This window comes from Pongo abelii, chromosome 1 (genome assembly GCF_028885655.2).
Source record: "Pongo abelii isolate AG06213 chromosome 1, NHGRI_mPonAbe1-v2.0_pri, whole genome shotgun sequence".
Lineage (NCBI taxonomy): Eukaryota > Metazoa > Chordata > Mammalia > Primates > Hominidae > Pongo > Pongo abelii.
Window position 1 is genome coordinate 65,011,594 of NC_071985.2, and position 13,651 is coordinate 65,025,244.

Genomic DNA, 13,651 nt, shown 5'->3' on the forward strand with positions numbered 1-13,651 from the left:
CTGTGTCGCTTCTGGTTTGTAGCTAATGGAGAATGCAGTGTTCACTTTTGAGCAGTTGCTTTCCCCACATCTCCAAGGAGAGGCCTCCAAAACTGCAGTTGCCATTGAGAAGGTTAAGCTCCGAGTCTTAAAGGTAAAACCGTTCTCTTGTTTGTGGGAAGCATAAAACGAGAACGTGACCCCTGTTTCTTTTGTAAAGTGGAAAATACCATGTTCTCTCCTTGGCTCTAATCTTTTCCCACTCCTTCCTCTCCCAAGTCCTGTCACTGTCAATCTGCTGCAGTTTCTCCAGTGTGACTTCCATGACTCTTCTGCCATCTAGCGGCCACTGCTGGTCCTCAGCATCATTACCCACAGCTAAAGGCCCCGTGTCCCAGCCTTCATAGAGATCCAACTCGACAAACATGTACTGGCTGTCCACTATAAGCATTGCGTGGGATGTAAAAATAGGCAAGACACAGCCTCTTTCTTCAAAGAAGTTACAATATAGCAAAATCCATTAAACTGGCAAATAATTTATTGATTTTGAAAAATCAAAACCTCATGGCCAAGGAAATACTCCAAGGAAAAGAAATCTACCATATGAAATTGTTTTAAATTGTACTTCAGCGTAAGTAAGTGTTTATTAAGATAGTTTTAGTAATAGGAGCTTTCACATATATGTTATATTTTAAAGCCTTTTACTTGATTCCCACAAGAACTTGTGCATTAACTAGAATATGCCCCCATTGTACAGATGAGGAACTGATTCTGTGAAAGCTAATGTGACTTAATTAAGCTCAACAGGCTGATCAATGGTGAGCTTAAGGATAAACGATCATACACCTAGTCCACTAATTTTTTTTACTGCCTTCTAGTTCCCCTAAACAGTGCCTTGGAACAGAAGATCAAAGTCCCACAAAGCCTAGGGGTGGTCTCTGAATTTCGGACTTGATCTTGATGCCTCACAGGCAAGAGGAAACTCTAGCAAACAAATCATTGATATTAAAAACAATATTGGGGCCGGGCGCAGTGGCTCACGCCTGTAATCCTAGCACTTTGGGAGGCCAAGGCAGGCAGAGATCGAGACCATCCTGGCTAACATGGTGAAACCCCGTCTCTACTAAAAATACAAAAAATTAGCTGGGTGTGGTGGCAGGCACCTGTAGTCCCAGCTACTTGGGAGTCTGAGGCAGGAGAATGGCGTGAACCTGGGAGGCGGAGCTTGCAGTGAGCAGAGATCGTGCCACTACACTCCAGCTCTGGGTGACAGAGCGAGACTCCGTCTCAAAAAAAAAAAAAAAAAAAACACCAATATTGATCATGGTAACACACATAATAATGAAATTGCAATGGAACTAAAAAAAAAAAAAAGATAGTGTCAGTGTCAAATGCTTTAGCGTACAGAAAGAAAGGAAGAAAAAACGTAGAAAGGTGTTGAAATATTAGGACCTCAGGTTTCAAAGAGATTTTGAGTGCCTTTAGTTCAACTTCATATTCAGTGTTCAGCAGGTTCCCTCAAGGGGTGGTCCCACTAGTGCTCCGACACCTGCACTGGCAGGATACTTTCTACCTCTCAGGATAGCCCATTTTAGTTCTTGACAGCAAGAACATGCTTTCTTATGTTAGGCCAAAGTTCTCACCACTGGTTATTCCAGTTCTACCCCCTTCATTCAAAACCTTCTTCCATGTGGCAGCCTTTGGTTGTTTGAATAGAGTTATAACTTGCCCTAAGTTATTATCTCCAGTATAAACACTCTTTAACTATTCTTCACTTGGCCTGACCATTCTTCTCACTGCCTATGACTATACTCTGATTTATCTGTGATCCCCTTGAAGTGAGATCCACAATTAAATCCTGGTCTCCATGTTGGGATGTCCAATGCAGAACAGACAGAATCGTCATCTTTCTTGTTCTGGATACTGAACTTCTTTTGTTGACATGTCACAGTGTTAATGGAGCCACTAGCCAGGCCTTCTCTTCCCTTGTGGAAATCATTACAACCCACTGACCCTGGTTTGAAGATGTGGAGTAATAGATGATCATGGTTTCCATGGACCTACCTGGGACAGGAGTAATAAAGTACAAACTCACCCCACAGTTTATCCCCAACTTCTTTATAATGCAGAAGTCACCTCTCTGTTTTGATCTTGCCTCAGTTTCCATACCTGTAAAAGGTAAGAGTGAGATGGGTCATTATCAGTTATAACCTGTGCCTGCAGTGTGAGGGAATTACATGGAAAGATCTCTGAGGCCTTGGAAATACAAGAGTTCTCAGACATTAGGAGGAAAAGAGAGGTGAAGTGGGTGGCTGAGTTTTTTGTGTAAACATAAGTCAACAGATTGTAATGTTGGTATTTAACATATGCTTCTTTATTGACAGCAATATGATTATGACAGCAGCACCATCCGAAAGAAGATATTTCAAGAGGCACTAGTTCAAATCACACTTCCCACCGTGCAGAAGGCACTGGCGTCCACATGCAAACCAGTAAGGGGATGAGTTACCCTAAAGAGCTTGCTCTTCTTACCTCTGAAGTTCAAACAAATTCTTTTGTGATGTGTACTGGCAAACAGCAGACTAGATCAGGGAGGTATTGGCAGACATTTTTGTAAATGGTCAGATAGTAAATATTTTAAGCTTCATGGACTGCACTATTTCCGTCGCAACTATTCAGCTCTGCTGTTGTAGCACACAAACAGCCATTGACTATGTATAAACAGACTTTATTTGCAAAAACAAGATGCTAGCCAGATATGCTGACCACTGGACCAGACAAAATCTCAAAGGGCAGTGATCTGAATTTGAGCCAAACTAGGGTTTGACATAGAATACCTAAGGATACCAGGTGTTTCTCATTATAGTATGACTCATAGGTCCAGCATGTCCTCTGAAACTTGACCACTGTATCCAAAAAAGATATTAGCTAACATAATTACAGGATATTTCTTCTGTTAAATCCAGCAATGTTGTTTAATGAAATCAATGAAACCATTTAAAACCTCTACAAACATTGAGCATCCAGTGACAGCCATGATTACGAGGGTGTGACTTCATCTGCAGAGCAGAGCAATGGGCCAGCAGAGACTGAAAACAGCTCTGGGAGGAGGTATTATTTATATCCTCATGGTACAAATGAGGAAACCTGAGTGGTTAAGCCACTGAGCCAAGGCCACAGACCTGGTGACCACCAGAGTGTGAACCCAGTTCGCACTTACCTAAAACATGATAGGCACTCAGGAAATGGTATCAAGTACTACTACCACTATTATTATTACTACTTCTACATTTCAAAAATAATCTATCAACCTGAAGCAAGGCCTGCTCCGTTTTGGAGCAAATGATAAAGAGGTTTTTGGAATTTAAAAAAGGGCTTTTTGGCAGCTCGGAGAGTCTCCAAGCACTGGAACGTTAAAATCCTTTGCATAAGTTATTTTACTGCAGACATGTCATTGGTCATTTTTATAGTCTGTAAGTGCTGTTTTTCTTCACATCCTCATAGCGTATTAGATGTATTTGGCATTTATTTGTGGGGCATATTTCTTTAATAGGAAAGGATTTGGTTAAGCCAAGGGATTGACCCTTGGCCTTACATGGCAGAACAGTTCAGCAGCCGAATGATGATGGTGTCCACTGCTAGGTGGGTTTGCACACAGATGTTCTGCTTAGGATTTTTTTTTTCAATCACAAAGGCAGTTTGGGGGCCTCAGATCCACCTTCTCTCAGGAGAAAGGTAAGGAGAGTTCTCCTTCTCATCGGCTCCCCTCTTTCCAAGCATCAACATAGTGTGCTGTGCCCAATCTGTAAGAGGCTCTTGTAATTTGTTAATCAGGAGGCATTGATTTCAAAAGAGCCTGTGACCCAGAGGTTTTGGTAATGGAGGATATTATATCAGCATCAAGAGCTTTTTAAAAATCTGGATTTTCAGAATAGATGAATGAGGGGATTATCTGCTTCCTAGAAGGAGTCTTTATTTTGCTAAAGTGCATTTCCCTTGGTTCTATAAGTAGCAGCTTCCTAGATCTGTGGTACTCAACCTCAGCCCAAGCTGTGTATTAGAATTGTCTGGGGAACTGTGAAAAAAATGATTCTGACTCCCCAACACCTACCTTCAGAAATACCAAATTAATTGGCCCAGGGAAGTAAACCTACGGCCCTGTTCAATCAATTCAATATAGAAGACCTGTTTTGTAAAGTTGGTCACTTCATGACAGTATACATGTCCATAGAAAGTACTCCTTCCCACAGAATTATTTAGCTCGTTGAAAATTTAAAGGTCTACTGTTCATTGAGTCAGCAAATATGTATTAGATTTGTATCACATATGATCCAGGCATTGTGCCAGCCCAGCATCCCTGCAGTCCTGGAGTTCACAGTGGAGAGCAGGAGACAGGCAAACAGGATGCCATGTGAGGAACACAGCAGTTGCCTCATGGGGAAGAGTTCCAAGGAAAGGGCCAAACTCTGCTTAGGCAGCCAGGAAGGACTTCCAGAGTCATGCTTTCACCCAGTCCTGAGGGATGAATGCCAATCAGGGGAATAGGAATGGGAGACCACGTGGGAAGGATGAAAGGGTGTTGCAGGCGTGAATCTGTGCCTCTCATTTAGCAGAGGAAGAGACAGAGGCATAGAGCAGTGATATGGCTTACCAAGGTCCCATGTCTAGTCCAGGGCAGTCTCCAGTCTCCTGAGCAATGCTTTTCTCAAATCTGTGCAACAGTCCTGCCTCTAGACCCTCTAGGGGTCATTGAAGCTCATGTCTCTTCAATCCTTTGCCTTTCTTCTTGGTTGGGTATAAAGGAACCTATTATTACCCACTGTGATCTGGGCTACAGTGCCCCAAAGTCCCAGCACTGAGAGTTGTCTGAGGTAGTGCTTCCGATCACCTGCTGTAAATATTGTCCTTCCAGGCAAGAGACCACAAATCCCATGGCTAAGTCCCTGATTCTCTAAGAGCCGCATGTGGGAAGCCTTCCCACAGCACCACCAGGTGCAAGGATTACTGAGTTAATCACTGGGATATGATTTGGTACATTTTCATCCCTGCCCTGTCCTCATGCTGATAAAAGGCAAGCCATTTGGAAACCCTTGGAAAGGAGAGAGAGTTAAGGGATGCACCATGCCTGGGCTATCCTAGAAGGAATCAATGAATGTCAGGGCCAGCTGAAGAGAAAGAGAATGTTTCTGAAGAGCCCTTGACTAGAGATTCTCCCAACCCCCAAAGTGGCCCCATTCTAATAAAGTTAAGCATACATCTACCCTATGACCCAACAACTTCACTTTTAGGTATATGCCCAACATAAACAAGCCCTTAAATCCACAAAAACATATGTACAAGAATGTTCACAGCAATTATATTTATGGTTGAAAATTGAAAAAAAAAAATCTCAATTTTTTTCAACCTGAGTGCAGAAAAACAGTTTTTGTTTATCCATATAATGAATACTACTTAACAATAAAAAGGAATGAGCTACTGATAGATGCAGCAACATGGATGAGTCTCAAAAACAAATGCAAAATAATTATGATTTCATTTCTGTAAAGTTCAAGAACAAGCAAAAACTAATCTATCATGATAGGTATAAAATCAGTGCTCATATCTTGGGAGGTGCAGACTGGAAAGGGGGGTGGGGGAACTTTGGGGGTGATGGAAATGTTCTCCTTCTTGATCTGGGTTATAGTTACATAAGTATATTTGCATATTTAAAATCATTGAGCTGAACTTAATCTGTACATTTTACTATATATAACTTACCTTGGTAAAGTGCTATTGTAATTAAACAAAAAAGAAAGAAGGAAACATCTTGGTGATGAGGGGAAAAAAGGAGGCTCCAAACCTGCTAATGAGGCCTTGAGATGATAAAAAAAAAAAAATCACTGCTGTCTTCTCCCATGAAGTGCGTAAAATGAGTGGCCAGTACAAGGAAAGGGAAAGGAACAACCAATGGCTGAGTGAGTTCCGCACCTTATCACGGACAGTAATAGATGTGTCGAGGTCAGGCATGGTGCCTAGACAGTGAATTGAATTGAAGGGAACCCAATAAAATATTGTTGAATTGAGTAATTTGCCCCTGGGCCAACATTGTCCTTCTCCTATGCCCTCCAAGAAGGGAATCATGAGTGGGAATCATCCTTTCTGTATCTCCTCTAAGAACAGGCATCTCATGCCTTTTCATCTTTATCTTCTAATCTCTTGCTCTCCAGGAACTTCAGAAATATGAGCAGTTCATCTTTGCAGATCATACCAATATGATTCACGTTGAAAATGTCTATGAGGAGATTTTACATCAGATCCTGCTTGATGAAACTCTGAAAGGTAAGGAAGGTTACCTGGTGCTGCAGAGACTCTCCATAGAGGGAAGCATCCCTGAAACAGGACTCTGTAAGGCCAGTCAGGGAGGAAATGTAGGAAAAGAGAAGAGGAAATGGACATTGGTGAGGTGGGGAGACAGTGAGGAGAGGGAAGGAAAGAAGGAAGGATACTAACCTTGATTGAGCGTTGTGATTAAGTATACACTAAACTGACACTTTAGATATTATTTTCCCTTTTTAATACAAAAATATTAATGCTATGAGATGAGAATTTTAAGTTTCATTTTACAGATGAGAAAGTTGAGGCTTAGTGAGATTAAATCTCGGGTCTCTCATGAAGAGCTGTCTTCTTCTTGCTATTCCAGACAGAACAAAGGGAAAAGGGCTTTTCTTAGGCACAGGCTTGTAACTACCCGTGCCCCCCACCCACCAAAGCTGAGAAGAGGCAATTCCAGCAGCAAGGCTTATTAATGGCTCTCTCAACACATTCCCAGCCTCCACTCAGCCAGACAGAAAAAGGTGCAGGGTGATGACGCAGTGCCACACAAGTCTTGGTGGGACTCCGGCACCCAGTATCCTCAGGAATCATGCCTTGCCTGGGATTGGATTGTGGATAGGAAAACTTTGTTTAAAATATGCTGGAGAGGGCTGGGCACAGTGGGTCACACCTGTAATCCCAGCACTTTGGGAGGCCAAGATGGGCAGATCACTTGAGGTCAGGAGTTCGAGGCCAGCCTGGCCAACATGGTGAAACTCCGTCTCTACTAAAAATATTTAAAAATTAGCTGGGCATGGTGGTGTACACCTGTAATCCCAGCTACTCCAGAAGCTGAGGTAGGAGAATCACTTGAATCCAAGAGGCAGAGGTTCCAGTGAGTCAAGATCGTGCCACTGCACTCCAGCCTGGGTGACAGAGTGAGACTCGGTCTCAAAAAAAAAAAAAAAAAAAAAAAAAAAAAAAAGCTGGAGAAGGCCACCATCAAACTGTGGGCCTGAAACATATCTGGTCTCCTTTGGGAAGGTCTTGAGTATCACAAAAGACCTTCCTCAATGAAAACTGGCCAACCACAAGCCTCAGGTCCTAGTAGCTAATTCTAGGGAATCCAGTGAGACCAGCAATATGAAGATGTCAGCACACTGTCTACACAAAGGAAGGGCTTGGTCAAGGCCACTGCCAGCCCACCATGGGCACCTTTGGGTGATTTTGAAAAAGATTCCTTTCCTCCAGACACTTTATTGCTGTCTGTTAGAAAATTGTCACAATATATTGATTTTGTTAGAGAAGGAAACTCTGCAGCTAGATGCTGAAAAGTTATGCCGAATACACAAATCTGTACTGTCTTTGATATGAATGGCACCCCTGGGATGTGATATTTTGGGGCACTACAGCCCCTGCACAGCCATAAGTAGGAGGCCTGTGGTCAACAATGTCACCTGCTGTTGTTGTTGTTGTTATTGGATTTGCCCTTCTGGAGGCCTTTGAAACTGAGCTAGATGCACATGGATCTTCATTTTGGCCCTCTCCTCTGCATGTGCAGTACTGAGTACCTATTACACATTCAGGACTATACTGCAAGGTAAAGCAGAGAAGTGTAAGGCCTGGCCCTGCCCTAGAGAATTTCAGTCCAGGTGGACAAACTGGCGCCACCCTTCTTAGCAGCTAATAAAATGTGCTGGGGCCTCCCTGAGGGATACAGGTGATGCTACTGCAGACCCTGAGTGTCCTGAAAACAAAGGCTATAGTTTATTCATCTCTGGATTCCCAGGGCCTGTCCCATGTTAAATGTCCTGCAAATGTTTGCTGTTTGAATAAATGAATGAATGAATGCTACAGAGGCTCAGAGTTTGGAAAGAGTTTATAGTCTTTGGTCATCAGGGAAGCCTCCCTGGATGTAAGCTGGGTCTTGAAATGGAAAAATTTGGATAGCCAGAGAGGCTGAAAGGGGACTTTGGCTTCTCAATAAAATCAGAAAATCAACTCTGCTGACCAGGGCAGAGTGTTAATATCATGTTTTGTTTTCTGATATCTCTCAGTGATAAAAGAAGCTGCTATCTTGAAGAAACACAACTTATTTGAAGATAACATGGCCTTGCCCAGTGAAAGTGTGTCCAGCTTAACAGATCTAAAGCCCCTCACAGGGTCAAACCAGGCCAGCCCTGCCAGGAGAGCTTCTGCCATTCTGCCAGGAGTTCCGGGTAGTGAGACCCTCAGTAACGAAGTATTCCAGGAGTCAGAGGAAGAGAAGCAGCCTGAGGTCCCTAGCTCGTTGGCCAAAGGAGAAAGCCTTTCTCTCCCTGGGCCAAGCCCACCCCGAGATGGGACTGAGCAGGTGATTATTTCAAGAGTGGATGACCCCGTGGTGAATCCTGTGGCAGCAGAGGACACAGCAGGACTCCCGGGCACATGCTCATCAGAGCTGGAGTTTGGAGGGACCCTTGAGGATGAAGAACCTGCCCAGGAAGAGCCAGAACCCATCACTGCCTCAAGTTCTTTGAAGGAGCTCAGAAAGTTGCTGACAGCGTCCATGGAAGTACCAGTGGACTCTGCTCCAGTGATGGAAGAAGATACGAATGGGGAGAGCCACATTCCCCAAGAAAATGAAGAAGAAGAGGAAAAAGAGCCCAGTCAGGCAGCTGCCATCCATCCCGACAACTGTGAAGAAAGTGAAGTCAGCGAGAGGGAGGCCCAACCTCCCTGTCCTGAGGCCCATGGGGAGGAGTTGGGGGGATTTCCAGAGGTAGGCAGCCCAGCCTCTCCGCCAGCCAGTGGAGGGCTCACCGAGGAGCCCCTGGGGCCTGTGGAGGGGGAGCTCCCAGGAGAGGCCTGCACACTCGCTGCGCATGAAGGAAGAGGGGACAAGTGTACCAAGGAAGGGGAGGCCTCACAGCAAGAGGGCTGCACCTTAGGTTCTGACCTCATCTGCCTCAGTGAGAGCCAGGTTTCCGAGGAACAAGAAGAGATGGGAGGGCAAAGCAGCGTGGCCCAAGCCACGGCCAGTGTGAATGCAGAGGAGATCAAGGTAGCCCGTGTTCATGAGTGTCAGTGGGTGGTGGAGGATGCTTCAAACCCGGATGTCCTGCTGTCACACAAAGCTGATGTGAAGGAGGGAGAAGGTGGACAGGAGAGTTTCCCAGAGCTGCCCTCAGAGGAGTGAAAGGGACAATTTGGCTGAAGTCTTTCTCTGAACAAAGCCAAAGGGTTATAGGGGTACACTTAGGGGTTGCATGCAAGCTGTTACCAAAAAATTTTTAAGTATTTTCTTAATTTGAATAATAAAACCAGAAGAAATGCATACAGGGCATGAGCAACTGAGGCAAACCTTTGTGGACATGAATTGTTCTACAATGAATTTTTGCTTTAGTATTTTAATAAGAATTACAAAGGCAATGGCATACTTGGGGTGAGAGGGAGCTGAGGATGTCTGAGGAGGGAATAGTATTGCAGGGAAGACAGAAAACCGTAGGATGACAGTTTTGAGTATACTCTGCACTTTTCAATGGTGCAATCTTCTTATGCACTTTAAGGCTTTTGAATTTTGTTTGAGAATGCAAATGTATACTGTAAGTGTAGCTTTACTATCTACTATACCTACTTCACCATCTCTTAAGGACTCGGCATTTGTCCACAGTCAGGCTGCAAGAGAGGGTAGGTCGTGAACAGTCACCCGTGCTGGCTGTAGCCCCACAGAGACAATCACGCCCAATAGATTCAAGAGAAGCTGAGTGGAAATGGAGGGCGGAAGGTGTGATCTGTGGGACTGTCTGGCCCTGTTACTCATCCTGCTATCAATTTCTTATTAATTAATCTCGATGATTCTTATTAATTAATCACATTTTTCAGGAAATTCAGATGAGGCAAGAAAATTTTATTGGCCTGGGTAAGCCTGAAAGCATTCCAAATTAGGCTTAGACTGTGCAAAGCGCTTAGCTAAGTTATCGAGCTTAAAACCCATCAATTAAACAAACATTATTTGAACAGTTACTGCATGCCACGCACTGTGTTGGGCTTAGTAATTAAAAAAAGAAAAGATAAGTGCTTGTTCTAGCATAAATTAAAAGGTCCAAGGGAATTTAATCTGGAGTAGAACATATGCCAATTTTTAAACTATGACAGCTTTTTTTTTTTCTCTTTCCATTCAAATAGTCCTGGTTCATGCCCAGAAGGGCACAAAATGAATGAATAAATAAATAAATGAATAAAGACAAAAGCCAAGGTGTATGCCCTCAAGTTCCAAAGATGTTACCAAAAGCTGAAATCATTTGTTTGGTCATTCAGCAAGCTAATTGAGTCTCTGTTATATACCAAGCACTGGGGACACCATGGTGAAAAAGAACTTTGTTCCTTCCTCCTAGAACTTACATTTTAATGGAAATAGACAGAACACATCTTCTTAATGGATGGTGACCTATAACCATTAATGTTGAAAGTGGAAGAGACTTACTTCCAAAAGATTAAAAGGAGTTGTTCTTTTCTCCTTCAGAAAAATACCAGATCATTTCCTAAAATCTCCAGTCCCAGGTATTACATCTTGGTTTCCCTCCCCAACTTTTTATTTTATTTTATTTTTTTGAGATGGAGTCTCACTGTGTCGCCAAGGCTGGAGTGCAGTGGTGTGATCTCGGCTCACTGCAACCTCCGTCTCCTGGGTTGAGGAGATTCTCCTCTCTCAGCCTCCCAAGTAGCTGGAATTACAGCCATGCAGTACCACTCCCAGCTAATTTTTGTATTTTTGGTAGAGATGGGTTTTCACCATGTTGGCCAGGCTGGTCTCAAACTCCTGACTTCAAGTGATCCACCCACCTCGACTTCCCAAAGTGCTGGGATTACAGCATGAGCTACCTGGCCCCTCCCCAAATTTTAATATCAGATCTCAACATATTTGTTGAGAACTTGTTTAGATCATCACTATCGAGTAAATTTATGTCAGTTCTTTAGAGCATTTGCTTCACACACAGTTCAACCATTTAACCAGAAATTAAAATATCACCCTCTTCAGCCCTCCCATGAAGAATTTCTAGGTCATAAACATGAATAATAATCAGTATCTGTATAATATCATATCTAATTGTTGCAACTTTTCTTGGAGTGTTTAAATCCTCATGTCTTTGAGGGATCCCACCACAGGTGAAGAAAGTAAAGACCACTTCTCCCCCAGTCTCTGCTTTCCGCAGTGCTCACTTATATCCTGGCATTTGGCATGGTGTGTTGAAATTAGGTTTACTTCTTGTCTCTCCAAAAGGCTCCTCTCTTAAAAGACAGAAACTAGGGTTTAGTCATCATCTGTGCTTCCTGCTAGAAACCCACAGCCTTGAATAATGGCTTCCTGCCTCCTTGAGTCACTTTAATATCCCTGGTGCACAGGACCTGGCATGCGTCAGGCTGCTCGGGAAATGTGGGAACTGGACACCCAGAACACTGCTGTGCTGGGGCTATTTGGGGCCTGCTGTCAGGCAGAGAGACGTTTTGAATTCTGCCCTGGTTGAGTTTTCTCTTAAGTAAAGTCCAAAGTCCAAGGGGCAGATGGCCAGATGCACTGCCCAGTAAGGCAGGGAGCCAAAGAAGCAGTGCCCAGCCCCACAAAGGCTGCCCGACTCCCTGGGACAGTAGTGTGGAGTCCCAGCCCAGGCTGACCTCACACCGGAGCTTCCTAGCTTCCTTTCTTTGCTCAATGCAGGGCTTCTTGCATCCCCTGGAAAGCTAAGAGATTTTTTTCAACCCTAAAAGAGAGTACATTTCACTGCATTGGATGGATGAACATCAGTGCCCTACCTTTATCCATCATGTAGGCCAGGGAGGACTGGGCACTCTTTGGCAGGATGTACTCCAGAATATAATCAAAGAATTTTCTGTACATATTTCACTAAAGACAAGTTTTTGGGCTGGATGCAGTAGCTTACACCTATAATCCCAGCACTTTGGGAGGCTGAGGTGGGAGGGTCACTTGAGCCCAGGAGTTCTAGACAAGCCTGGGCAACATAGCAAGATCTCATCCTTACAAAAAATAATAATGGTGTGTGCCTGCAGTCCTAGCTACTTGGGTGGTTGAGGCAGGAGGATTGTTTGAGCGAGGGAAGTTGAGGCTGCAGTGAACTATGATTGTACCACTGTACTCCAGCTTGGGCAACAAAATGAGACCCTGTCTCAAAAAAAAAAAAAAGTTTTCTAGAATAAGCAGGATGATTGTTTAATTTGAAGATGGAACAGGAAACTAGAGTGCATTTAAAATATTCTGTCTTCATTTTAACATGTTGAATGGAATAACTTCATATCACCATGAGTTTGTTTTGCTTTTCATATAGACTTTTATGTGTCATTTCAGTGGTTTCCAGATTGGAGCAAGGTTATTCTGATCTAAATGAATAGCAATTTTTTCCTTAGCCTCTGCGTGCCACTCTGGGTATCTCTCCTGTGGGCAAAGCCATTAGAAATGCATAAAACCTCGAGACATGGTTTTTGGCAAAAACTCCATGACTTTAAACTAGTTCTTTTACTACTGACCTTTCACAGAGAAAAAATACTTTCCTTGAAAAAAATTGGGCTTGTCATTTTTTCCCTTGTAGCTTTGAGCAGAGACACAAGTGCCTTGCATTACACATAGTAAACTTTCTTTTAAAAAAAAATATATATTTTGGAGACTACCAGGGTAAGATTCCAACTTGTCCAAAAGCTTTCTGGCCTTACATATTTTATTATAAAAATTCTCAAGTCTGGTTGTGTAGTCTTCTATGTCGGAGCTAGTGATTTCAAAAGGTTTCACAATTCCCCAAGACAAAAGTTATTTTTGTTCATTATAATAAGGTTAAGTGATATGTGATTCATAGCAATTTTGATGTGAAGAAGGGAAGGACATCATTGACTTAATCATATATCAGTTGATGCAACAGTTGGCAACATGTGCCTTCACACTTTACCATAAAGAGATGGGTTTGAGGGTTTGCCTTCTAAAGTCTGCAACTTCAAGAAAAAAAAAAAATCAATACTGTGGATTGACTTTTCTGGTCACTATATAAAGCAAATAAACTTAAAACACTTTGTAACCATGTATTTACTCTGCCAAGTGCCTATATTCCAATAAAATGTTCATCCTTGAAGAGCTGACCAGATGTCATTTATTTGGAAGGAGGCTGGTTTCATCTTTTAAGCAGATGTCACACTTGAATTGTGAGGTACAGCCCTCTGAAATGAAAAGGTGAGTCACTCTTGCTGTATCGTGGACCTTTTACTTTTCTGTTGTCAGGAAGGAATCTGCAGGGAAGCCACTTAATGTCAGGTGTAATTATGCTTTGATAATGCATATGCTTACGTCTCCAGGAATTGGATCACATTCATAATACAGCAGTGGGCAATTACTCTTGAT

General features: G+C 43.1%; 1 protein-coding gene across 1 annotated transcript in view; it reads left to right on the forward strand.

Moving 5' to 3' along the window:
* Nucleotides 1-13,385, forward strand: part of NIBAN1 (niban apoptosis regulator 1) — a 177,818-nt gene extending 164,433 nt beyond the window's left edge. The window contains exons 11-14 of the mRNA XM_002809695.4: nt 23-133; nt 2,364-2,471; nt 6,186-6,297; nt 8,328-13,385. Of these exons, the coding sequence (XP_002809741.2) occupies nt 23-133; nt 2,364-2,471; nt 6,186-6,297; nt 8,328-9,448 (1,452 nt within the window). The 3' untranslated portion in view covers nt 9,449-13,385. The remainder of the gene's footprint in view (nt 1-22; nt 134-2,363; nt 2,472-6,185; nt 6,298-8,327) is intronic.
* Nucleotides 13,386-13,651: the final 266 nt, after the last annotated feature.